This window comes from Rhinolophus sinicus, chromosome 17 (genome assembly GCF_057876585.1).
Source record: "Rhinolophus sinicus isolate RSI-liver-muscle chromosome 17, RSI-T2T, whole genome shotgun sequence".
Classification (NCBI taxonomy): domain Eukaryota; kingdom Metazoa; phylum Chordata; class Mammalia; order Chiroptera; family Rhinolophidae; genus Rhinolophus; species Rhinolophus sinicus.
In genome coordinates, this window is record NC_142517.1 from 69,295,545 (window position 1) to 69,323,311 (window position 27,767).

At 42.0% G+C, this 27,767-nt stretch overlaps 1 protein-coding gene across 2 annotated transcripts in view; it reads right to left on the minus strand.

Annotated features, from left to right (window-relative positions):
- Positions 1-1,665: 1,665 nt before the first annotated feature.
- SIDT1 (SID1 transmembrane family member 1) overlaps positions 1,666-27,767 on the minus strand; it is an 88,609-nt gene continuing 62,507 nt past the window's right edge. The window contains exons 11-26 of one of the 2 annotated variants that reach the window (XM_019734845.3): positions 26,808-26,879; positions 25,283-25,428; positions 24,468-24,541; positions 23,427-23,493; positions 18,637-18,710; positions 17,534-17,657; positions 17,214-17,331; positions 14,648-14,784; positions 13,898-14,006; positions 10,264-10,278; positions 9,120-9,196; positions 8,182-8,228; positions 6,470-6,575; positions 6,270-6,380; positions 5,231-5,344; positions 1,666-3,803 (exon numbers count right to left, since the gene is read on the minus strand). In XM_019734845.3, coding sequence (XP_019590404.3) covers positions 3,741-3,803; positions 5,231-5,344; positions 6,270-6,380; positions 6,470-6,575; positions 8,182-8,228; positions 9,120-9,196; positions 10,264-10,278; positions 13,898-14,006; positions 14,648-14,784; positions 17,214-17,331; positions 17,534-17,657; positions 18,637-18,710; positions 23,427-23,493; positions 24,468-24,541; positions 25,283-25,428; positions 26,808-26,879 — 1,454 coding nt within the window. In that variant the 3' untranslated portion in view covers positions 1,666-3,740. The remainder of the gene's footprint in view (positions 3,804-5,230; positions 5,345-6,269; positions 6,381-6,469; positions 6,576-8,181; positions 8,229-9,119; positions 9,197-10,263; positions 10,279-13,897; positions 14,007-14,647; positions 14,785-17,213; positions 17,332-17,533; positions 17,658-18,636; positions 18,711-23,426; positions 23,494-24,467; positions 24,542-25,282; positions 25,429-26,807; positions 26,880-27,767) is intronic. The other variant, XM_019734846.3, reaches the window with a different exon arrangement.

A 27,767-nucleotide genomic window follows, 5' to 3' on the forward strand; every position in this document is an offset into this window, starting at 1 on the left:
GCAGGCAAGGGCGATTGGCTTGAATCAGTTTCCTATTATGATGTATAGGATTCACGGATCTTGAGATTGACAAGCTTTATCTCCTTTACTTCCTCACTTAACTAATAAGACTTATGCGTTGGCCAGATTTGGGGCTCAGTCCTTGAGGCTGAAGTCTCTTGGCCCCGCCTGCACTCTATTCTTGGCTACTGTGTTTCTTAACCTTGTGCCGCCCTCCTCGCTCCCCACAACTCTCATCGCACGGGATGCGACATGTTTTGTCACCGCAGGCTGAAGCCCTTTTTCATACAGGCTGAACACCCAGCCTTTCCCTACGCAACATTTGGTGATAAAGGCTGGGAGGGTGGGGGGAACACTTGCACATGGCACTCCCTGAACCCGGAAGTGATAGCTATTCAAAGGAGGAGAACATCTAGGTTTTCTTTGAGATCCCAGGGCAGGGAAGGCAATAATGAGGTGGGACGTTATCCGTAGCCGGACTTTCCACTTGGCCCTCGCTGTGATAGCACTTTTTCCTCTGAGGTGGAATAAGAGTATTAGGGACCAGAGGAAGTGAAATGCAGCAATAAGGGGCAAAGAGGGTGGTTTGATAGCTCTGGGCAGTATCTCTGAAGGTGAGACAACCTCCCAACCCCTTCAGGGCCTCCTGGAACTGAGGACAGGAAATAAAACAGCTGGTTTTAGTGGAGAGCCACTGAGGAGGGAGATGCCAGCCCAGTGGAGAGATCTGCTCCTGCCCTGCCTCCCTGTGGGGTTCAAGGGGTGTGGGGTGAGGATCTTCTCTGTGCCAGCACCGTTCCTGGTGCTCTGCACACCTCCACCTTTGTCACCCTTCACGTACTGTGATGAAAAGGGTGTAGGTGAGGATCAGAGAGTTCCAGCAACTTGCCCAAGGTCACACAGCGAGCATATTTAAACTAAAGTCTGACTCAAGAATCCTTCTTCCACTTTACTGTTCCTTTTATGAAGAATGTTTATTTTTGTTTCTTCCTTTCCCCCAAGTTTTACATACAGAGACTGTCTCCCAGAATGAGAAACATTTCGTTTACTGTCACATTCTGTAGCCCCACAGAACATTCTGATGACTATTTAGAGCTACAAAGGAAGCAGCTGCCACTTTCTGTGCTCCAGGAGCTGTCTTGGTGATCTCCTCAGTCATGGAAAGTCCCTTCCCCAGATAGACTTCGCTTTTCCACTGGCTTCTGCTGCTAAAATAAAACTGGGCTAATCCCTCAACCATCCAGCATCAACAGGTGGGGCTGCCTCCCCATTCGTCAGAAGTGTGAAGAGGTCTCTTTTTTATGTGCGCTGTTTTGCTCCTTTGGCTGCCACATCTCTGTCCCGCTCCAGTAGAACTGCTCTTATTACCTCTGTGCCTGCTCTGCCAAGAGCCTTTCACAGTGGCTGTTTTTTTCCAGTTACCCTCCTGCTGAACTCGACTTCCAGAATTACCTTCCTTTCTCTTTTAAAGAGTGAACTCCACGAATGCAGGCGAAAGTCATACAGGCATCGTCCTACACAGGGACAAGGGTCTGTTCAGTTATGAAACACTCTGGCTGCCCCGCTCCACCCCACATTCCTATCAGAAACAACTCCTACAGATGCAGTCGAACCATTTTCTTGAGTCCTCCAACCACGAGATCAGCAGAAACAGTGAGCAACATGTACGTTTAGAATTGATATTTATAAGAGCAGGCTTGGCCTGGATTTTTAGTCCCACTGCAGAGAACAAAACTAACCACAACATGTGAGCTTATAGCATAAGACAGATGTCAGAAATCAGTCAAGAATACAACAGCACAATCCACCCGTTGCTACAGGGCTCCTCCCCGTTTTCATAGACATATCTCTCAAACAAGGTACAGAACAGATAATGCGTCGTACAATTTATTCACTCCAGGCCACAGGGCTACTAAACAGACTTTGTTCACATTCTTTAGTGGATCTCTTTTTGGATTTGAAACCATTAGTGCACTAAAATAAAATAATTAGGTCAAATCAGCCATAGTTAAACAGATTCGAAATCTGTGTCAAATGTTAGACTAACACAACCACCTAATAGGTGGTGTTCCTATGGCCCATGAAAGCAAACAATTTGTGAGGAATAAAGTCCAATTACAAATTTGGGAGCACTTTAGAAAAACAAAATCACAAAATATTTCATTAAGAGCACCTTTGTGCTTTTAAAATCAGGGAAAATTTGTTATTCAAACTTCCAAAATGTGTTTTTGAACATTATGCACATATATTTTAGAGAAAAGATAATAGTTATATTAAAAAAAAAAGGAACAGCTGATCCATTTCTCTAATGAATGATCAGGAAAGCAGAGGGGAAAGGTGACTTCAGTTTCACAGATGTGTCTATGTGTGTACATATATATGCATATTTCTCATTACATCACACTCCAGGTAACAAGGAAGCCTGGTCAAAACGGGACTCTCAGGGGCAGAGCTGCCAGCCAGCGTGAGAGGGAAGTGAGATGCTGAGCTTTCAACACCTTACTGGGGAGACAATGAGAATCAGGTGCAACCAAGACAATGCTAAATCAGCTGTGCTTTTTTAACTAGAGAGAGTAAAATGTGTTCACCCTGAGGGTTACTTCCAGAGAACTTCAGGGAGAAAGTCTGGAGGCCCTGATGTGCATACAGTGACAGATAAGGGGCTGGGTTGGTGGTAGAGGTCCCCTAGGGCAGTGCCCCTGGTGAAACACTTATTTCTTCTCCAAAAGTGAGGTGGACACAGAATTGAGTTGTGTGAATTAGAGGCCTGAGGAAGGACTTTTGTTTTTGCTGAATTTGCTCCAGGGGTCCGAGTCCGTAGGGTAAGGCCTGCTTGCTTGATGCTGATGTTACCACTGTCTTAGTACTGTCAGTCATTTGTCTTGCTCCTTCTGCTGCTAGAAAAGTTCTCCCATTTCCTCTTCCACCTTGGAGCTGGTCTGTGGAGTAACAGGGCCTTCTCAAGAAGGTAGAGCCTGAGTTATGGGGTCAACACACAGCAGTGAGATGAAGACACTAAGGAATAGGGAAGCACCCACGCCTTGGTCCCGGAGAGTTACCTGTTAGGAGGAGTGTGTGACAAGGCCCAATCCAGAGTCTTTCTAAGGCGGTCAGGAACCTGGGAAAACATACAGCCTTCTTTCCAAGGATTTGACTAGCTGGTGCTGATAAAACATCTATCCCAGTTGGGCAGGGCATCGGGTCTACCCCTCTACCGGGCTCTGAGGAACCACGTCATCCCAGGGCCCCGGAGAAGTGCGCTGGTGCTCTGGGATATCTAGAGCAGCGTATGTTGCAGAGGTGCAAAGGGGCCCACCTAATGTTTCTGGGTGGGAAATCTGAGCTTCTGGTCTTTCTGGGCACAGAGGCAGCTGGAGGGAAGAGTGAAACATCATTCCACCATTGCTGGCAAGTTCCAGCTGAGGGTGGGAGAGGTCCCAAGGTAGCAAGTTGACTTTGATGCAGTTTGTCCGTGTCTAGCCCAGAGTTGCAACACAAGGGGATGGGTGTTTCTCGACTCTTCAGGGCTTGCCTCTGTCCACAGCCATGACTTCCCTTTGCCTCCCTTCTTGCAGGTGTGAATCTCCCCTTGCTCCTGCCTGTACGAATGTATGAAGAGTTGACTCCACGGAAGGTAAGTGGAGCATTTGGCAGTGGTTACTTTGCTGCAGTCCCTGTATTTTTTCATGAAACAGCACCAAGCTTGGTCGCTCCCTTTCCTCCCTCCTAATGCTGGAGGTTCAGAAGACAGGGATCTGGTCCCTCCGAACCACATCCAGGTCATCATCCAGAGTTAACAAAACCTGAAAGGAGACGGGCAGAGAAATGAAAGGAATGCACAGTGACGGCCACAGTAAGTCCCCACTGTCTCGCTAAGGCTCATGAAAACTGCAACCACAAGTGCCCTTACTTGTTTTCATGTCTTCTGCAGCTTTTTGCAATGCCATGGCACTTACTAAATCATGTAGTTCATTTATTAATTAATTCAAATATTTATCAAGAGTCTATTGGATGCTATACTAGGTACTGGAGATATAGCTTGGAATGAAAGACCAAAATCCCTATTCTCCTGGAGTTTACATTTGAAATAGGGCTTCAGACATGAAGCAAATACATGAATAAAATAAAGTATGTTAGATAGAAATATGTGCTAAGTATATAGTATGTTAGATGGTAATATGAACTAAAAATAAAAACTAAATTATGGAGGAAACATAGGAAGTATGAGGTGGAGGGAGGTAAAAAAAATGTTGATAGGATAGTTGGGGAAGTCATTCCTTAGAAGGGAACATTTAGGTCAAGATCTAAGGAAATGAAGTCTTGTTGCACAGAGTGTTGCTATCTTCCTCCTCCATTTTCAGGTCCCTCTACCACCACTCTCTCTACATGGAACCCTTTGCTCCACTTTCGTTTTCTCTCTAATGAAAGTGACCATAACAAGTAAAACCTGAAGGAATATTTACAGATTAAACTTCCCAAAATGTCCACCAGGCGGTAGCCCTGCTCCATTCTTGTAGTTATAAGGCAACAGAGATGGGGGCAGTGTTGGGGTCAGTATTGGGAGCCCTGGAGACCTAGTCATGTCATTTGTCAACTGAACAGATAGAGGTACCAAGCACTTTCAATTTGGAAAAGTTGAAATTAAGATGAAAGGACATGAGGCGGTGTCATCCAAGGCTGTTATAATACACCTTGCTTCTGGGAAATTGGGTTAAAAAAGGAGAGATTTGGTATTTACTCGTTAGAAGGCAACAGAGGCCTGGATGCTATCCTGAGCCACTCTAGGAATTTGTAAATTGTTTGTAAGACAATAGATTAAATTATAAAAAAATAAAATAAACTATTTGTAAGAATGGAAGAAGAGGAGGAATGTGAGTATAGCAGAAGAAGGAATAACCTAATGTTATTGAAATTTTAGTGGATGCCACTAGTGGATTCTGGGCACGTGAGTTCTAACAACCAATTCAGTCCAAATGTTGTTCAGCTTAAGGAAAATCAGTATGTCACTCTGTGTCCTAAAATATTGAAGAGTAAAGGAAGATGAAAATAAAGATCTAACCAAAGGATACAATGTAAAAAGAAAGAGACAATCTGTACATTGAATTGCAATAAAGAATAGGAAAGGGAAATTAGAGAGGAATACAAAAGAGAGTATAAGGAAGAAGAAAAGAGAAAAAAAGAATACAAGATGTAAAGAGAAGAAATTAACAAAAAGGTATTATAAACTCACCAAGAATGAGAAAAACAGGGCAGTGGCAGACAAGAAGTGCCAGATGTCATGGTCATCAAAGAAATCCAGCAGGATACACTCCCGGTTCTTCTCCCGGGATTCAGCTGGGGTTCCCTGGAGGGAGGTGAGGCAGGAAGTGGGCAAACATTCCCACAGTTCAAATGTTTAGAGGGCTAAGCATCCAGAAAGCTACAAAAATGCTACTAGATGCCTGTCTCAAAAAGTTAGCTTTCCAAGAAAACATATAGTCACACAACTTGTACACAAATGTTCACAACTGCATCATTCATAAGAGCCCCAAAGTGGAAACAACCCAAACATCCGTGTATTATTCAGCAAAAAAATGACATGAAGTACTGATACATGCAAAACATAGATGAATCTAGGAAACATTATGCTAAGTGAAGGAAGCCAGACTCAAAGGCCACATAGTATATGACTTCCTGTATATGGAAGGTCCAGAACAGACAGATCTATCAAAACAAAAGATAGATTAGTGGTTGCCAGCGCTAAGGGGTTAGGGAGAAATGGGGAGTTTCTTTAAAGGTGACAAAAATGTTCTAAAATTGATTGTGGTGATTGTAGAGATGGAGAGCAGAGGCCTCCCTAGTCTGTGCTTCAGCTATATCACTAATTTCTTAGGCCTCAGCTTTCCATCTAGGAAATGGATTTATAAACACCTGCACCTGGATATTTGTTTATGGATGGCAATTATAAGAAAGGTGGAAAAGATACATTAATCAAGGTTTTTGCACACATTAAACATCAGTTGGGAACAGGATCATAACACAACACATAGTGAAGATCAAATTTGCAGTCCATAGGGCTTATACATTTATGAGTGCTACCCTGATAATGACGACAGCACGCTGTTCTTTTTGCATTTACAGGTGGGTATTAAAATTTTTAGAGAAATCTTTCATTTTAGAGAATATAAAAAAGGTAAACAGCAACAAGCACATAAAGACAGGAAGGCAGGGCAGTCAAAAGACAAGATGGAGAGAGTACATCTTCTTGGAAAAGAAAACTGTCCTCTTACCTCCCAGCTGCTGAGATTCTGGAAGAAGAAATACAGGGCAGCAGCCCACACCACAGCGGTGGCAACGATGCAGAAGAGCGGGATGGGGAGGACCTTCTCGGAGCTACGAAGCTGTGGGTGAGAAGCAGAGGCTTCCTGCACCGCCTGCACCACCTGGCCTGCAGAGGGCGAGGCGCTGAGGCTCCCAGGGCCATGCTTACCTTCATGATGATGTAGAAGGCTAGGTAGAGCAGCAGGTTACAGATGAAGATGCCCAGCATGTAGGAAGCAAAGTCCCTGGGTCGGTAGATGAGTCCAAAGAGGGCGCTGAACACATGGGGAGGAATTATTTTGCAGCCATGAACAGGGATTTGTAACATTTGTGGCTTTCTCTCTTTCCCCCTCCCATCTTGGCAAGGAGGGGGATTTTGTAGAAAAACACTTTACTATATTATAAGTAACTTTAAATTTATTACATCTCCTTCAGAACATTCATTTTTAGTGATTGTAAGGTTCCCGTAAGTGGATGTACCATAAAGAATCATCTCTGCTCTCTGGTTGAAATAGTTTTCCCTGTGCCCTAATCAGATCTATTATAAAGAACACTGCAATGAATAAATGAATACCTTCAGATATATTATGCTTTTTTTTCATTTAAGATTAACTCATTAGACTACATTAGTAGAAGTAGAAATATCTCAATAGTTGGTTTGACTCACATGATCAAATTTTGATTAGCTGTCTATGGTTTTTCAATTAATACTGAAGCTTATTACCATGTCTTACAGAGTCACCAAGACTGTGGGGTTTGCCCTAAAAGGGTGGTCCAGAAGAGCACTGCAGTGACCACTGTCCCAAATCGCCCATCTTGACTTGTCTCCGCATAAAGAAGGGGTCCTTCACAGGTATAGATCTTACCCGAAGGTAATCCCTGGGGTGACAACATTATGGGGAGTTTCTTCCAGAAGCATATGCACCCAAATAAGATTCAAATTCTCATGACTAGATTCTGGCTTACTTTGAAGGTATCCTCCTTCTTCATTCCTTTTATGTCTTAAAGGGCAGCAAGAATACAGAATCATCTTTCTGTCAAAGGTCACTGACCCTGATGAGCGCATCAGCTAAGAACAGCTAATAAAATCAGCTAACCTTACTTATTTTTGAGGGATTCAATTAAAAAAACCTCACTCATTCATATTTTTAAGTTGAGAATAGGTTGCATAAAATAATTACAGCTAGCAAAAATATACATCTGTTGGACTATTCTATTTTGAGGCCATTTGAGGAAAAAAGGCCAAGGTGATAATGAGGGAAAAAAAGAGGAAGATGAACAACATAGGTGGAGAAGGAAGAATTAGAATTAGACCTAGAGGGGAAGAAATAAATAGGAAAGACACACACACACACACACACACACACAAACACTAAGAGAAATGCCTGCTGGGTAGTCTTTATGGAAAGTTCTAAAAAAAGAAAATTAAAACTATGTTGCATTTTTGTAATTACTGGCATAATTATATATCTATCTATCTATCATCTATCTATCAACCTATGTCTATCTATCTATCTATCTATCTATCTATCTATCTATCTATCTATCTATCTACATACCTACCTACCTAACTATCCAGTCATTCATCCATCTACCTATCTAATCTATCCACATAGACATAACACATTTGATATTTGTCTTGTTGAGCAATGAACTCAATGCATTAATGCACTGAACTCAATGGTTTAATAGAGGCCACCATTGGCACAAAGCATTCTTTGCAGGAGAAAAAATGCCTTTCTTTCATGTCTCTAGGGCAGGCACAATCCTATGTTCTCCTAGATTTCAGATTTCTTTATACGAATGACAGCCAAGAAAAGCTAAACTACAGGGTAGCAGACATTGATAAAGAGAAAAATGTGTTTTCCTAAGATTACTTACAAGGACCAGTTAACCAGATTCCCCACAATGAGCAACACCATTCTGTCCTGGAAAGGAGGAAAGAAAACATCAGAAAACCCTCCAGCCTCAGGTCTCTCAATTTTTAGCACCTATAGGTCCTGCCTCAGCTCTAGTGGGTTAAAAGATTCCCATATTCCTTTATGTAAAAACCCTTCTGATTATAAACTATTAGCAGGTACTTAGTGAATTCCTGTGTGTCAGGCCCAAATAGCCTCAATAGTTCCGACCACAGCTCTGTGTAAAGATCGGCGTGTAGTTTTCCCACGGTCATTAGCCAGCAAGCTAAGATATGACCATGACCAGGGCCCTGATTCCTCTGCTCAGTGCAGAAATGGATAATATACTGAAAACTATAATGGAGAACTTTTAAAAGTTGTTTTTCAACCATTAAGCAATAACCGCAGTTGTAGAAAAAAATATCCTTGCTCATTGTAAAACTCAAACAATGTACAAAAATTAAACAAATGAACAATGTAGAAAGTGTAAGTTCCTAATGAAAGTGATTGGAGTGACCTTGGGACAGTCCTGGATTATGTCTGCCTTCCTGGTGCAATTATTAATAGTGCCCCCTTTCACTTTCACAAGTGAAATAATCATACCTCTTTGGATGGTTATTTACAGGGATACCCTGTCTTGATCCTCCCCTATGGCAATGATCACTGTTTAGTAGTTTTGTACATATATTTCTCTTCTTTAAACACTAGCAGTAGTTCATGTATAAAAATGGAACCATCCCATTGCTTTTTATGAACAAGAAGAATAAGCAACATGCTTATTTCTTCTGACTGGACCTCAGCCACTCTGGGCCATCTGGCCCTTTGGATTTGGGGAGCCCGAGTGACTTCCCTGAGACTGCCCTTCCTCCTGTTCCCCTACTCTCTGAGACAAAGCCAGAGAACACAGGAGTACGCACGTACCATATAGAGAGGCCGGCTGCACTGATGGATGCAGTCTGTGTAGAGCACCATAGCTGCCCGCCGGAAAATCCCTAAATCTGCCGATGACACAATCACATGGTGAGAAGGCTTAGTCAGAGAGAATACGAAATACTCCTGTATGGCCCAAGATCTTGGGGCAAGAATGGTGTCGTCTTCACCTTATAAAAAACGGGGCTTTGCACTTAATTGGTATGCAATAAATGTTTCCTTTAAAAAATGGCACCCATATCACTTGTGCTTTCATGGAGGGAGCGCCATATTCATAGGTCAGACTGCAGACAGGCAAGCAAGATGGAAACGTGTAACCAGCACTCACAACAAATAATTTGGGTGGTTGGTCAACGCTTCTACGGTCTCCTTCAGCTAAGTTTCTCTTTGTTTATTCCAGTGGTGTTTCCTTTATAGCAGGGATGTTTGGGGCCCCTCAAACCCACCTTAAAACATCTCCTCACACTAGAGAATTGGAAATCTTAGCTTGTAAAATCTTAGCTAATTTATATTTCTCAATGTGGTTATAAGTCAATAAGAATTGAACCAATGCTTACTGAGGCCTACAGGGCACATTCAGATAGCCTAAACCTGTACTGAAACAATAATCAAAGGACTTTAGTTAAGATGGGGAGAAAAAGACCGAAAAGATTTTTAAAAAAATGCAATCCTTCAAAAAGATGGTATGAAACACAGCAAGTGTGCGTGTTATAATTGTGATATGAACAGAGGCAGCGTCACAGGTGGCGCTGTCTTTCTAGGAGCTGTCCACACTGTAGACATCATACACAAGCCTGGGGTTTGCAAACCAAGCATTCAGCGAGGGTGGACCCCAGTTCTGTTGTGAATGCTACTCCTCTCCAAGGCTACCCCTGGGGTCAGTTTAACCAGCCTTCACTAGACGTGACATCCTGAGGGAAGAAAGTGGAGGGGCATATACGTGCAATAGCCCAGAAGAGGCAAGGCAGGCTGGGTTGGAGTGATCTTTGCCTCTGAGCCTCTCTCTGGCTCCCCCTCCCACCAAGCCTACCCAATCTGGAAGGGGGTGTTCAAAGAGCAATGATGGCAGGACAACCAGGAGGGTCGCTTTGTTAAGAAAACAATCGAGAACCCTGCAAGGGTGACTGAACATTACCTGTGTCAGACACATCTGAATCAGTGGGAAGCAGAGAAGAAATGAGAAAGAGAGAGAGAGGAAAAAAAACGATTTGTAAGAAGGCAGCCAAACAGGTAAACTACTGGTCATTTTATTTTTCTCCCTAAATGGATGGCTTTAATTTTATTTTCTGATTGTAGAAGTAATGCTTGCTCATCACAAAGAACACAGAATTTTTCTGCCTGTCTCAAACATTTAGAAGTTTACTGTTCCTCCCAGAGGGAATCAGACTGTCCTCTCTGTCTCCTTGTGTGGACCACTTACAATTTATAATCCATCCGCTCTCGTGGTGCTTTTCCAGGGCTCTGGTAGCATAGTTGTGATCTGGGCAAAGAAGTTTCTATGGTTTTCTGTCCTACTTATGAAATGCTCTGCCTCATTGCTGGTGCCTTTCCTGTGTCATGTGTATTTTCATGTATGGCCCGAGGGCCACAGAGAAAGGAGCATGTGATCTGAGAAGGCAAAGGCAGCTTATGAAATGGGCAGAGAGGTCGGTGTTGCCTGAACCACTGTCCACTAACTCAACTTCCCACCTTTGGATTGACTTTGGATGCAATCATTGTCACAATTAAATAGTTTTCCTTTTGACTCTGGCAAATCTATATCCACTTGGGGGAAGACTCCCGGGTACAGAAATTGAAAGTATTCAGTTAAGCTAGATACTGGCTATCTTCTATTTGCCCTATCAGCCCTACTTGCCACTTCTCTCTGCTCTGCACCATGCAAGCTCAGGGAGGCTGACTGAATGGACATCAGTGGATTTCCTCACTCTTCACAGATGTGGACAATGAGAAACCCCAGCAGGAGAGTAGAGGCACAGAGGAAGGAGAGTGAGCTCAGAGTAGTTACCTGCCTCGTGCCCTCCCTGTGAGGTTGTCTCATGCTGGATGTGTCTGTCAACTAAAGGTCACCTTTAGCTCCTATCAGAGTGGTTCTACTTCCATGTTTTGGTAACCACTTCCTCCCTGTCCTTTTGAGCTGATGGATAGTAAAAGTTTTTCTGCTGCTGCCCCCATTACCATGCTACCCCTTTCATTCTCCTCTATCCCACACTTGTCTTTATGTCCCTTTGTGAATAAGTCCTCCTCAGTCTTTGTGTGACAGCTTTTTCCTGTTGGGACCCTGACAGATATATTACACAGTCATAATATAATACATTAAATTTCTCCTCTTTCAAAAGGTAAGCTAGTTCAGTATTGCAAAATTGTATGGGGCAAAGGTGGTATAAACATATTAAAAGCTCCTCTATGTATTAATGGTCATTATTACATACACAGTAGTCCCCTCTTATTCATGGTTTTCCTTTTCGAAGTTTCAGTTACCCATGGTCAACTGGAGTCTAAAAATATTAAATGGAAAATTCCAGAAATAAACAGTTCGTAAGTTTTAAATTGTGCGCCATTCTGAGTAGTGTGATGAAATCTCAGGAGTCCCGCACAATTGCCTGGGACGTGACTCATTGCTTTGTCCAGAATCTCCATGCTGTATATGCTTCCCTGCCAATAGTCACTTAGTAGCCCTCTTGGTTATTGGCTGGACTGTCCTGGTATCACAGTGCTTGTGTTCAGGGAACCCTTATTTTACTTAATAATGGCTGCACAGCACAGTAGTAGTGATGCTGGCAATTTGGATATGCCAAAGAGAAGCCATAAGGTGCTTTCTTGAAGTGAAAAGGTCAGTACAATAAGATATTTTGAGAGAGAGAGAAAGTGACTACATTCACATAACTTTTACTACAGTAATTGTTATAATTTTGTTATAATTAGTTATTGTTGTTGACCTCTTACCATGACTAATTTATAAATTAAACTTTATCGTAGCTATGACTGTATAGGAAAAACATAGGATATATAGGGTTTGGTACTATTCAGGTTTCGGGCATCCACTGGGGGACTCGGAATGTATCCTCCCTGGGTAAGGGGTGGACTGCTGTATCTGTATTCAATTTTATCTTTGCAACTCTGGGTGAACCCAGAACGACAATGATTCAAATTATTTTCCTTTTGAAAGTTAACTGTGTATGACGTAAGTCACCTTTGAGCCTGGAGAACGGGAAGTGACCAGAGCACCAAACCAAACGATCTGTATAAGCAGCTGGTAATGTTTCCATCGGGGGATTTGGAGGTACACTGGATATGTTAATGCCAAGGGTAAATCTACCCTCATGCCAAAAGGGAAACCTAAACTGTCAAAATAAAACAATGTTTTATTTGGTCTTCTAGTCTTAAATAAGCCACTTGTTTATGTAGAATCACTCTTAGACCTGGATGGGGGAGGGGGACGTCTCATATTTTAGAGGCCCTCATTCCCCACTGAGTGAGGAGTCTACAGGGCTAGGGGAGTACTCCTTCTCTTTCTGGATCACGTTGTGAATTCCTGGACCCCAGAATTCCTTGCCCAGATGAGCCTGTTCTCAGAGCAGGAGCCTGCATAGCTCCTTTCCTGGTCTGTCTTCCTGAGGGCAGATGGCACCACTACAGTATGCATCTCTAGGGACAAGGAGTGGCCATTTGGATGTTGAGCAAGGGTGTCCATATGCATACCTGTGGGACCCTTTAAGGGGCAAGATGAAGATAGGTGGGAAGAAAAAGGGAGCTGGGCGGGGGGTCTGGGGACCAGCTCTCTGGTGCAGCCATGTTCTGAGGAACTGAGAATTCTAAATTTGAACTTGGACGTTTTAGGTTGTAATGAAGGCATTTTATGTTTATCAGTGAGTTGGTCTTCCTTTCTGTCTTCTTTTCCTTTCCTTTCCTTTCCTTTCCTTTCCTTTCCTTTCCTTTCCTTTCCTTTCCTTTCCTTTTCTTTTCTTCCTTCCATGTATTTAATAGTTTTTTTTAGTCTGCTTTATAACTTTAAAGTTTTTACACATATAGTATGTGAGCTTTCATTTGCAATCTTGCCTTGGGCTCTGCAAATATTAGGAATCGGCCTGTGCTTATACGTAATGATTTTTCTTGACAGATACAAAAGAATATTTAAGTCTGATTTCGTGGACCTTGAAAGGATTGGTAAAATTTAAGTACTCTACACTGACTTGAACCTGCTCCCATGGATGATGACTGACCAATAGCAGATCAGAAGCTGATTTCTGTAGAACCCTAGTATTCTAATATTCACACTGTCAGAGGGAGTTCAGGAGGTGTCTTGCCTCTAAGATTGGCAAAATGGTCTCAAACACTTCCAGTCTCAGAATTTGAAAATAGTATATAATTCATTCTTGATAACCATGTGGCATGGTTAGAGAAATGCTCCTTTTATATGTTACAAACCAGGAAATATCTCCGAGGTAAAATAGTGGTGTGATGATTATTCTGTTCTGCAAATGCGCTTTCAAAGTTTGGTGGCTTGAAAAGCATTTGGGATTTGGAGCTGGAGCTATGCATCAGCCCTCAGGTGTGACAAGCTTAGTGTCTCAGGTGACTGGTGATAATAGTTTATTGCAATCCTGCAAAGGAGAGGAAGCTTTTGGAGAGAATATACGCTATTAACGTGACATTGAATTCAGAGTATGTGTTCACAATGCACAGTAAAATTCCTGTTTAGGATAAGGGGAGACAATGCTTTCTTAGGTAAATTAATCAGTGTGTTTAGTGTAGAGTAACAGGTGACTCACCTATCTTGAAACGACCCACGTAGTAAATCTGGGTGCTGAGGGCTAGAGAGGCCAGAATATGGATCATAGAGAAGATGACCCAAAACCACACGTCGTTTTTTCCAAACATCTAGGAGTAAAGATGGAAGTTATCTTCTTCTGGGGTTTTTCCTAGAGAACTCACAAAAATCATCTGTCTCTCATTCACGCATAAGGAATCAAACACTGAGCGCTGTGCATGCATTTTGTTTTTCCCCACTTTCTCTGAGCTAACAGGGATCTTACTGCACCCAGGGCAGGAAAAAGAGCAGCTACCTGGCCAAATGAAAATGGAAAAGGGAAGAAATAGGTAAGGCAGTTGAACAACAACAGTGAAAGGGCAATAGGTCTAAAGTCGGGGGCTAATGCTCTTTAAATAGCTGAAGACAACTAACACTTGCTATCCGTGCACACTTAGAAAGTGGTTTCTGTTCTTTTATGTCAGTCTCTCCAATTTTGTACATCGCTGTTCCAATCTCACGTGAGTCAAGCCCCAGCTTTATATTAAAACTCTCCAGGGATAGTTCTACAGGTGCCAATTATTAAAAGTAACTAGCTAAATACCTAAATAAAATGCCATGAATGGATCCATGACGAGAACGTGTTATGAAGCAAGGATTGTGATTAATGCAGTTCTGTTCACCTGAGCTCCAAGAAACCAACCAAACCACAAAAGGCCCCCTCAGAGGAAACTGTGTGACAGACAGGCTGCTGGCTGTGGGAGGCACGTACCACCCCGAGTACGGTGAGTGTGATGACCACCGCGAAGGAGGCGTAGGCCGCGTAGGCGCTGGCGTTGATGTCTGGGTGGCGGGTCTGATAGAGCTTCAGCATGCAGAGGCCGGCAATCATGTACATGAAGGAGGTGTCTGAGGGTGCAGAGGAGACAATCAGGGGCCAGCAGGCGACAGGCAGATTTCTCTTCAGCCTCGGAAAACCCCTCCCTTCGGGCCTTGGAGTATTTGATGCCCTCAGACTGTGCGGAGACCTCTACTACATGCCTGCTTCCCTAGGCACGTCTCTAGGCAGACCTCACACACTCCACTTCTGAACCCCTCCAAGACTGTTCTGGGTTCACGGAAGAAAAGTGATGATAAGATAAATAACTGACTGTCCCCGCTTGCAGGGGTATTTGCATTTAAATCCTGGTGTTCAACAACAAGGACAAAAGAAGCCCTAATGGTGACAGTTAAGGCAGTGTGACAATAAATTAATCCTAGGTGGGTGTAAGAGGTCCTTCTCAGCATCCTGAAATAGAACCACATTGATCACTGCTCCTATATAATAGCTTTATAGCTTAGGGATGGGGAAACAGCTAGAAATTGAATGTGGCTGAGCTGCATGAGAGTTAGGGAAATGCAAATTAAAACAACAATGCAATGCCCCGTGTTACTAAAACTTGTAATGAGGAATTTAAATGTCTGACAATAACACATGCTAGTGATGATGTGGGGAAATGGGAACTCTCACACAGCTAGTGAGAGTGGGAATTAATACTCTGAAGAGAAACTTGTCAGTTTTTGGTGAAAAGGAAGATGTATGTCTTCCATTGCAGGTGACCCCCAAACTCTACTTCTACGTGTCCCAGGAAACCTCTTACAAGTACACAGAGCTGTACATAAGGATATTCATTGCAGCACTGTCCGTAACAGCAAAATATTGGCAACATCTAAATGTTGTTCAATAGAGGAATTGATAAATGTGATTTTTTTTGTACAGAATATGACAGTCCTTAAACAATGAATGAATTAGATGTTTTTGATTCAATATTGATAATCTTGAAAACATATTGTTAGATGAAAAAAGAAGGCTGCAGAACGAAGTGTGATAAATTAATATTAATTTACTATACATATAGTAGATTATAAAAACAAACTATAAGGATAAATACCAAATTAATCATCATTGTTGCCTCTGGGGAAGGAAAGAGGGGAATAAATTTGGAAAGCAGTTCGAAATAGGACCTCAATTTTACACAATGTTTTATTTATTAAAAAGTAGATTTAAGGCAAATATTTTTAAATACTGGCATTTTTTCATTCTAAGTGGTAAATGATATTGTTCTCTATAGTTTTATCTATTAAAAATGTTTTCTAGTTTCAAAATATTAAAACATGACAGAATTTCTGTGGTCTTCTGAGTTAACAGGCAGAGGCTAGAGCACACACTTACAAAAAGACTATTTTAAAAATCCTTATATTTGAGTGCGGAGGACACTATAAATTGCCCACTATGAGCATCAGGTCTTTCCTTCCTCTTTCCTGACAGCATCTCAGTACTAACTCCAATGTCTGAGCCCTGTTCTCAATTCAGAAATGCACACCCTTCCTGCCAGTTTGCTTCAGGAAGGCTAGCCCCAGCCCTGATTCCAGGGATGTGTCTCATTTGTCTAAATGTAATCCCATCTCCTTTGCCACTGTGATTGGTGTAGCAACTCAGTCCTGAGCTAACTAGCGCATAGGCAATGATTCTGGAAAGGGCTCATGGGGGTAGGTGTGGAAAAGAAGTTTCCTTGCTATTACCGTCTTTCCCTGAAAATAAGACTGGGTCTTATATTAAGGTTTGCTCCAAAAGATGCATTAGGGCTTATGTTCGGGGGATGTCATCCTGAAAAATCATGCTAGGGCTTATTTTCCAGTTAGGTCTTATTTTCTGGGAAACACGGTAAATGAAGGCTGTTAGAAGTCAGCTTGTTGTGTCCTCAGACATTGTGGGTTGGAGATAGGATGCCAGGACCTGCTGTAGCTTTATTTGCCACCATGAGTTCACTGGTAGCCTGAAAATAAAAGCAACATGCAGGCTGGACATAACCAAAGGGATGTGAGAAGTGGAGTGAGAGCCACCAGATAAACCAACCACAAACCCTTTCCCCCTCTGGAGTTTCAGTTGGTGAGCTGATAAATGTTGTTATTATTTAATCCAATTCAAATTGGCTTTTCTATTACTTTCATCCCAAAGGCATCTAACTGATAAATTAGGCCAAGTCACAATGAGGAACCTTTCCAGACATTTATGTTGAATTCCATCCGACTGCCTAATGCTTAGCCCATAGCCCACCTGCAGATTTAGCCATAGATCATCGTCCAGTGTTGAGAGTTTTCTAGTCTAAAAGGTGGTCAGAGAGGACAAATGGTACAGTATATGGAAACCATGCCCTGTGGTAAAGTGCCCTCAGATCACATCAGGTGATGTAAAATATCATTTATTTCTTGCAAGTGTGACTTTGGCATTTTTGGGAGGGTCCCAGGATAAGACCCCTATAACTCAAATCTGTGTAGTGGATATAAATTCTAATTACCAAATTGGAAGTTGGAGTAATTAGGACAGACGTGGTAGCAAGCACTGAGCACTCCTTCCGTCATCAATGCGATGCCCATAGCATAGAAGAGACCAAAGTGTTTGGGAATCCCATACTCCTGAAAGAAAGTAAAAAGCATGTTCAATAGAAAGACACCCCTGAGTGACACAGCCACAGGATCTGGACGCCCAAGCTTCTGGCCTCAAGAATCATAACCCATCGTCACACCATCAAGCTAGATGTCCCTTCCCGTTGCAGATCCTGTTTGGAATCATAACCCTTCCTAGCTCCCACTTCCGATTTACCCACCCTCTTCTTACCATGGCAAAGATGTCCTTGGCTTCCAGGGCTCTTCGGTGGAGAATGTCCCGGCGCAAGACTATCAGCAGGAAGAGGAAGCCCAGGAGCACATGGCCGAGGTTACTGAGAATGTTGTTGAAGGCACTAAAGGGAGGAGAGAGAAACCATGAGAGAGTCAGGCAATCAAAGAGATTCAGAGAATGAATACACGAATTAGCAGCATTCCAAGTTTTCCACTGCTAACGTTTTCGTAAGATTTCAGGACTGGAAAATCATTCGAGATCATCTCTAAGCATCATTTTAGGATGCTTAGCCTCCTAAATGTGTCCATTTCCTTTCAAGGGTGTCCACTCCTCTTCCCTAACACCTTCCCAATCCTCTCTGGTCCCAATGGCACTGGCATGGCATGAATCCTGGGAAAGAAAGCCACTCCAAAGATGGGCAGTTTGGCCAAGTGTTTCAGCTCTACTGTGAGAGGGATTCTCATAGATGGACCCACACCATGTGTCAATACTCAGCTCTATAACTGTAAATTTCAGGATAAGTGTCAGCTGGTCATAGCCACTGGCTTTAATTCTGGAAACTGAGGGTTGCTCAGTTCTGGAACAAGAAGCCAGGCTCCCAACTCCCAGGCAAGTGCTCTTTCCACCTCATGTTCTGGTGGCTACAGCACGGCCTTGGAGGCAGCAAGTGTGTAGGGTTCACGTTCCTGTATCACTTATAGCTGAGGGACCTTCAGCTAGTCCTTACTGTTATCAGCCTTAGCATCTTCCTCTATAAAGGGGGGTGATGATAATACTATCTTTCTCATGAGATTGTTTAATGGATTGAACGCACTAGCAGCTCATGCTCATGGATAAGTGTCATCACAGCTAGACACCTAATGACTTAAAAAACATCTCTGTCCCCTTCCTCAGCAGATTATTCTTACAAATATTTCCTGAGGCTTTACGCAGGAATGAGAGAAGCACAGCTAGTCTCAACTTCTTGATTTCATTCCTCTTTATTCTTGACTGGAGTAGTTTTCCACAGATGTTTTCGGTATGTTTAAAAACTGAAATCACAACATTGCACAGAAAGGCACCTCTCCATGCCTCATGGGCAACCAGAGAACTGGGCTTACCTTAGGACACCCAAGGGGTGAGCACAGAGGAAGTTATAGTAGCAGATGTCTTGGTTGCCAGTGACATTTACCACCTGCAAAATCAAGAGCAATAGAGGAAATGCAGCTTTTCTTTATCTCCTGAGCCCAGCCTGAAATCACACAAAGCAGACACTGCTCACAGGGATTACAGCACTCCGCAGCAGGGCTGAGTAGAGACCTGGGTCATTATCTGCCTCCTTTCCACAGCACAAGCGCATTTCCTTTAAATGCTACCATCTTGCTTTCAATTGAAATATTCTGTGTCCCCTCCCCCTCATTAAGTGGTCTCAAGGTGGAATTCAGTTAACTAAGTTTCTTTTGTTCTCATAATAAAAGGAATATGAAAGGATGCTAACATTGGGACCTGCCTATTAGGCCTGTCATGATATGTTCCGTTATTATCGTCCCCCTTTTTAGATGAATATGGAGCTGTCCCATCTTCTGCATAGGAACGATAACCACGGGGCAGGTAGATATGAGGACGTGGGTGTTCAGTTTCCATATTTATCACCATCTCGATCATTAAGAACCTTTCCACACCACAGCGCATCGATGTCTTCTTAAAAGGCCCCAGAGTATTCAGAGAATATTTAGATTATAAACGGTGGCTCTCAAACCTCATAAAGTCTTTGTCCGCATCATGTAGTAAGTACGGAATTGGCTAAATATTATTAGATCATTGGCCCTCAGACTTGGTTGTACATTAGAGTCACTGGGAATTTAATCACTACTGATGCCTGATTTTACTCTCAGAGGCTGATCTAAATGCTGTGAGGTACAGCTTGGATCCTGGGATTTTAAAAATTCTCCAGATGATATTTATTTAATTTAAAAAGATTTTCATTAAAAATATAGCCGACACACAATATTATATTAGTTTCAGCTAATATGTTATTTAACATTTGTAGACCTAAAGAAGTGATCCCATGGTAAGTCCAGCAACCATCTGACACTGTACCATGCTATCGCAATATTATTGACTATATTCCCTATATATGTCGTACTGTTTACATCCCCATGTCGTACTGTTTACATCCCCATGACTACTTGTTTTATACCTGGAAATTTGGACCTTTTATTCCCCTTCACTTTTACCCCTCTTTTAATTTTTCAATTACAACTGACATTCAATATTAGTTTATATTAATTTCAGGTGTACAGCATAGGGTTCAGACATTTATATAATTTAAGAAGTGATCCCCCTGACTAGTCTAGTACCCACCTGGCACTATGCATAGTATTACAATATTATTGACTATATTCCTTATGCTATACCCTACATCACCATGACTACTTTGTAACAACCAATTTGTACTTAATCTCTTCCCCTTTTTCACCCACACCCCTACTCCACTCCCATCCAGCAACCATCAAAATGTTCTCTGTATCTATGAGTTTGTTTCTGTTCTTTTTTTGTTTATTTTCTTCTTTAGATTCCATTTATAAGTGAAGTCACATTGCATCTGTCCTTCTCTGTCTGACGTATTCCACTCAGCACAGTACCTTCCAGGTCCATTCATGCCACCACAGATGGCAAGAACCCATTTCTTTCCATGGCTGAGTCATATTCCACTGTATATATGTACTACGTCCTCTTTATCCATTCTTCCACGGACAGACACCCAGGCTGCCTCCACATCTTGGCCATTGTAAATAATGCTGCAATGAACATATGGATGCACAGGCCCTCTCGAAGTAGCATTTTGGGTTTCCTCGGATAATTACCTGGAAGTGGGATTACTGGATCACTGTCTCTTGTAGCCTTTGTTTTAAAGTCTATTTTGTCTGGTATGAGTATTGCTTTTCTCCTTTCCATTTTCATGAAATAACCTTTTCCATCCCTTTTTTTTCTGTCTGTGTGTGTCTTTCAATCTGAAGTGAGTCTCTTGTAGGCAGCATATATAAGGGTTTTGTTTTCTTACTGATTCAACCCTCCTATGTCTTTTGATTGGAGCATTTAATCCATTTACATGGAAAGTAATTATTGATAGATAGATATGTAGCCATTGCCATTTTATTATTCATAACTTATGAATAATAAATTATTTGATTATAAATAATTTGATATTTTTTTTTCCATCTTAAAAAAGTGCCTATAACACTTCTTGTAATACTGATTTGGTGATGATGGCCTCCTTTAATGTTTTCTTGTCTGGAAGCTCTGTATCTGTCCTTTGATTTTAAATGATAGCCTTGCTGGGTAGAGTACCCTTCATTGTAGGTCCTTGCTTTTTATCATATTGAATATTTTGTGCCAATCCTTTATGGCCTGCAAAATTTCTGTGGAGAAATCAGCTGACAATCTTATGGGGCTTTCTTGTAAGTTACTAGTTGCCTTTCTCTTGCTGCCTTTTGTTTTTAATCTTTGCCATTTTAATTATAATGTGTCTTGGTGTGGGCCTGTTTGGGTTCATCTTGTTTGGGACTCTCTGTGTTTTCTGCTACCTTATCTTCCAAATCATTGATTTGATCCTCTGCTTCATCTAGTCTACTGGTGATTCCTTTTGGTGCAGTCTTCATTTCAGTTATTGTAGTCTTCACTTCTGACTGTATTTTTTTTATGCCTTCTATGTCCTTTTTTATGCTTCCTATCTCTTTGTTGAAGTTCTCACTCAGTTTCTTGAGCATCCTTATAACCATTGTTTTGAATTCTGTATCTGGTAGGTTATTTGCTTCCTTGTTTAGTTCTGTTTCTGGAATTTTCTTTTGTTCTTTCATGTGGGATGTATTTCTGTTTCCTCATTTTGGCTGCCTCTCTGTTTATTTCTATGTATTAGGTAGCTCTGCTATGTCTCCCAGTCTTGGACGGGTGGCCTTATGTAGTAGATACCCTGTGGGACCCTGGCACAGTCTCCCTGGTCACCTGCTCCAGGAGTGTCCCTTGTGTAGGTTGTGTGTGCCCTCCTGTTATAGTAGAGGCTTGATTGCTATTGGCACATCAGTGGTTGGGATTGGCCCTTAGGCTGATTGGCTGTGGGGTTTGGCCTGTGTTAAAGTTGGAGGCATATAGGATAGGACACATTGCAAACAGAGGATGGCAACCACCAGTACCAGGCTTGGGGTACCTCCACAAAAGGTCCGGATACCCCAGGCCTGCTGCCATCTGCTGGCTCCCTTAAGGTTCAGCCACCGGTAAAGCCTCATGCGATACTCAAGTTGGGTGAGGCAGGATCTCAGGGAGTCAAAAGAGTGGGAAGAGTTGTGGTCACCAGGTTAACGTAGACTCTGGTTTGGTTACAGTGCTGAGCCTAGAGCTACTCAGCAAAAGTCTCAGAGCACACCAAGACCAGTTGCTGCCCACTTGGGGCCCATGGATTCTGACAGTTCTCCAAGAAAGAGTGCAATGCAGAGGGGGAATGACTGCTCTTAGAGAAAGTGACTCCAACATTGGAGGTGTTGGGTAGGGCTGAGTCAACAGGGTAGAGCAGCTGAGCTCACCAGACCAATCAGATTTAGATTTGGCCTGTAGAGGCGGGCTCAACACAGCAAAGATGGTGCCCGCCTGCAGGCTGCAAGGGAGCAGGACCACACACAGAGGGAAAATGCCGACTGTCCTCCAGCCCTGCCCCGAGGCCACACACTTCAGTTTGCCCCCTGCATGCCTCCAATGCTCCCTGAGTCATTGTTCCTCTGCTGGAGTCTAGGGTGAGTGCCGGTGAGTGAAAGAGTCTGTGAGTGGGCCATTTAAGAAGACATTTGGGTTTCCCACAGCCTTCTGTCCCACCTGGATGGTCAGAATCTCCACTGTTTTTCACAGCCAGATATGGTAGCTCCTCTTCCTGACACCAGTACTCTGGGCTGGGGAGGCTGGTGTGAGGTTGGGGTCTCTTGCTCCTCTAGGGGAAACCTCCACGGCTGAGATATCCCTCCCTGTTCTCAACTGCCACATGGAGGTTTGGGGCCAGCCCATTTCGCGTCTTCACTCCTACGAGTCTTGACGTGGCATCTTCTTTATATCCTTAGTTATAAAACTCTGTTCAGCCAGACTTCAGATGGTTCTCCAGGTTGGTTGTTTTATAATTTAGTTGTTACTTTAATGTGTTCATGGAAGGAAGCAGCCACTGTGTTTATTTACTCTGTCATTTTGGATCTCTCCTCCCCAGATGATTTTAATTCATAGTAAAGTTTGAGAGTCACTGCATCAGAAATACCTTCAGCCTGATGCTACTCTAAATCGGCTTTCTCATGTAGAATAAATCTTAGAGAACGTCACTTAAGTGACTTGGACCCTAAGGTTCTATGAAGGAGTGGGGGTATTCTCAAGCTTTCCTTATTATTTTTGTTCTTTTGTTTTTCATTATTTTAGATTTAAAAATTTTTTTTAAATATTTGATTAGTTTTGTGAAGCTGTTTTTACTTTTACAAAAAAATTTCCCCTTAATGAGAGGGCACAGGCTAAAATAGACATCAGATTTCTTTGTTTAGGTCTGGAACTTCATTTACTCTGCTCATTATCTCATGATGATAAAAAGTTCAAACTGATAAATAATAGACAAAATTGATAGATACCATGACTAAATGAGTGCAAGGTAATAATTTCAGATTGGTAGACAAAATAATACAACTGGTCCCAAGTCCCTCTGTGATAAAACAGTTTGGAACTAGATTTAAAGGTCAGTCATAAATGAAATAACGGAGAAGTCCAATTGGAACACAAATGGGAAATTAATCCTTGGACTGACTCCAAGTTATGCCTCTCTGTAAGTCACATCAAAGATTTTTCCCTGCAGTATGGAAGCTTGGATTCTGGGGTTTAAGGAAACACTTACTGTCTGGTAGGTGATGACCAGCTGGATCACAGGTAGTGCATAAAACACAGCAATAGTGATGATATTCCTGTACAGGTAGAAAGAACCGGAAATAGTTGTTTCCAAATTAACAATGGAATCTTTGCTCAATTTTTAAAAAAAAAAAATGGTTCCACCTCATAACTCCCTAGTCAACTTGCAAAAGCAATTAGAAATTTATTAAGGGGCTCCTGTTTTTCCAGTCATTTGTAAGACAATGTGAATAATACTTGCTTCTGATTTAACCAAGTTATTAATGATAGCCTATCTCTTAAGGATGTTGTTAGATTAAAAGTGAGCAGAGTGTAAACAATGGGATTTGGCTCACATGAAGGGATGTAATTCTCTTAGATGCCTCTTAGTTCCAAAGTGATGGCCCCACTTTGAAATTCCATGTGGCCCCATTGTCCCTTGATTTCCTCTAATATCTGTATCCAATTAAAGGGAAACCTTCCAGAGAAAAGAATGGGAAGAGCGATCACAGCATCAACCTCAGGTTTCTGAGGGGAGGAAGGGGTCCCTGACAGGCAGCTCAGCCTCTCAGCTTGAAAGGATGCTGCATCTGTGTGTTTGACCATCGCAGGGCCTGTCTATTTGTCATTGGCTGGTGGTATCATGTCCTCTCAAGGTAGTTTCCAGCTACTCTGAGATGCCCTACGCATCTAGTCCCTGAAATCACTGTTCAAGAGCAAGGCCTGATGAGGTTGCAATTTAGCATGTCTCATGGAAGGTAGTGACATTAATGTTATTGTTACATCATCCTTCTGAAAGAGGATTTAGTGTACTATCGAAACATATGAGATTCTACTGCAACTCTTATTTTTTCTTTGTATTTATTTAATTTAGGGCTGGTTGCCTTTTGTAGTTTATTTTTGTTCTTCCTATGGAATGTGTCATGGATCCTTGAAACACCTATACCGTGCCTCATTAAACACTGAAACCCGTGGCATAAGTGACTGTGACATACAAAGAAAACTTTAATTTTACTAAAGAGAACTATGGTCCTCCTGGTTATCTACTCACCAAAAATAAATCTTATATTTTTTGCTGACAATTCTCCGGTCCTTTCTGGATAGATCTGACAGGTAAAGGAACATCTGGGAGGCCCAATAAAAAGAGAATACAAAAACTGTATTTTTTTTTTTTTTTGCATAAGGTACAAAAGAGAGATTTACAAATTTTAATTCTACCCCTCACTAGGGATTAAAATTACTTAACAAAACTTTTCTTAATTTTGCTTTTCCCTGGATACCTTAACAAAAATCCTAGTATTTCCCTTGGAATATTAAGAATTGGCTGATGTGGGAAAACTATTGGGGGTTGAATGCTTCTTATATCTCAAGAATTGACTTCGCAGTTTTGAGAGATGTCCACTGTGTGGTTCTTGAATTATAGGATTGAAACCATGCAGTTTACCTTCACCTCCCTTATTGGATACAACATGGTATAATAAATATATACTAGAAAGAAACGAGCTTTACTTCTCAAGGATGATATGTACTGAACCAGACATTTTTTTCTAGCTATACCCCTCCATGAATCTTTTCTTCCATCTGGTTGGATCCCTGCCTCCTTTACTGTCCACAAGCGCCATTTCAGACCCTGAGAGTATTTTAATGCTTTTCTCTTTCATACTCTCATTTTCTTTCTCAAGAAAGAAGTGCTAATTGGAGTATTGCTTTTAGTCTGTAGTTATACTTTATCTAAAAAGCCTCTGGGAAATTTGACTTCTCCTGAATGGAAAAAAAAAGAAAAGAAAAGAAACTAAAGCATTGTTGAAGTTGTATTCAACTGCGGAACTTTCTGCCCTCTCAGAGAGTATGGCCAGGCAGAGGTACCTTGGTCCGGATGACGTTCTTATCACTCTCAATGTCTGGCATGGTGTCAAAGTCACTTTCCTCCACGGAGCTGTCTGTGTCGGACTGGCATGGCTGCCCACCATCAGAGGAGGACATCTGCCTGCCAGGACTGGAACTTGACTCGTCTGAAACAGAGAACACTCGTCTGCCTTCCAAAGCCAAGAAGAACCCATGGAGTCCATTCTTCACAGAAAAAAGCACCATGCTGACTCATTCTTGAAAATGTTGTGTTGGTAAAAACTAACTCCTTACCCACGACACATGATTTTCCTTTCACTTCCTCCTCAGCAGATTTTTAATTTTCTTCATCTCCTATTTTTATATTTAAATTCTCTATTTCTAGGGCTGAATACATATTAAGAATATAAAGGCATCTTTTCTGTTAACTATTAGATGCAAAACCAATATGCTATATTTCATGTTTCATATTTTAAAATATGAACATAAATATATAAACATACTCATGCACATATGTATAGCATCTACCACATATACGTGTAAGCACACACGTATTCAGCAGCTATGCATGGCTTGTGGATAGAGTATTTGTACACAGAAATCCCCCACATGCCACGTCTATGATTACATAAAGAAAACAACATTCTCAGGAAGAAGAATCCTTGTGTTCCTGCGAATGTTTCCCAGAGCAGATGGGAATTTGTGTAGCTTGATGAGCCCATGAGCCAAGCCTACCTTCTGCTTTATTTCTTCTGTTCAGATGGTTAAAAAACAAAAAACAAAAAAACAACCCTTTTCTGGCAGAGCCAGAAATAAGCTGCCTGCACTGAGCCCATATGCTTCTCAAAGTCAAAGAATAATGGGGCAGGAATACAGGATTCCCAGTCCCCCTGCACTGACATTTGAAGGTGCACTGTTCATAGGCCTGTAAGCATCACGGAAGTGCATGGAAGCATCTAGGCATTCCTACTCTAACAAGACGGGGCTAGGAAGTCTCTTCCTTTCAGGCCACGTAATGAACACTGAGGGCTGCCCTCTGAATGACCGGGTGGCAGTGAGCAGGTTCAGTTATGAAGTTAGCCAGAATGAAAGATGGTTAGGCTTCAGCCATGTTCACCTGCAGCACAGCTTTAGTCTTCTCATGGCCCTTACTCCACTGAAACCTGAGAATGAAACAGCTCGTCAGTTGAGGTTGGGCTCTCTGACAGGAGACTCTGACACATCTTGCATGTCCTCAAGTCAGGCTGGGTATGAAAAAAATCCCCGTGGGGGTCTGGGGAGTTGATGGCAACCATTGTAGGGAATTCTGCTCATGTGTGGCTAGCAGATCCAAGAAACAGAATAATCGAACTGGAGAAAGTTAGAACTGGAAGGAACCTTTCAGATCATCCAACTAATTCATGGTATAAAGGCAATACAATCTTATGTGATGACTGTGTTGCCTACTCTCTCAGTTAGTAGTGGCTGGAGGCCCCTTTGTATCCTATTCTCTCGAGAATGAGGAAACACTTCTAATTCCAATGAATGGACTCATTGTAGGAAATACCTATTGCTCCATAATTGCTCCCTTCAGGGGTGCTGGCAGCAATGGGATGTGACACCGCCATATTTCCAGAACCTGTTAAAAAGAAAAAGAAAGAAGCGTATACTTTATGTCCAGTTGCTAAAACAAAAGAACACAATTTTAAGCAGTTTGAATCATCAGGCCACAATACTTTATATTTGATTTTATATTCACTTTAACATAGGAGTCAGCAAACTATGATCTGTGGGCCAAATCTAGCTTGCCACCTGTTTTTTGTATGGCCCTTAAATTGAATGGTTTTTAAATTTTTAAAAGGTTGGGGAAAACAATCAAAAGAAGAATAATATTTCACAACAGGTAAAATATTGTATGAAATTCAAATTTCAATATTCACATGTAAAGTTCTATCGAAACAGTCACACTCATTTAGGTACATCTGTGGCTGCTTTTGGCTGTATTGGCAGAGTTGAGCAGCTGTGACAGAGACTATGTGGCTGCCAAAGCCTAAACTATTTACTATTTGATACGTTAGAAAAAAAAAAAAATTGTTGATTCCCTCCTGACGGTATTGCAGAATCACAAGAACAAAGGAGCATGGGTCCTGAAAACACTGTGGGGAAGGCCACCACTGAACAGAAACACCAGAAATCAACTTCTATGATTAAGGGACTGTTATTTGGAGGTTTATTTCTCATTGCAGTCAGCAGTTCCCTCACCACAGGCAGGATAAGCCCTGATAGGAAGGAAATCACTGCACTCCTTGGAGCAATAAATGATGACAACATGAGCTGAGGATGTGGAGGAAGACGGGTTATTTTGAGGGATGTTTAGGAGGTAAAATAGGCGTATCTGTTGCGAAAGGTTTGTTGGCTGTGAGAGAAAAATAGATTAGAAGATAATGTTCCTCAAACTTTTCCAAGGAAGAACTTATAACAGGGCGAGTGAACTCATTCTTCTGAGAGACTGGGGGTGTCATCTGGA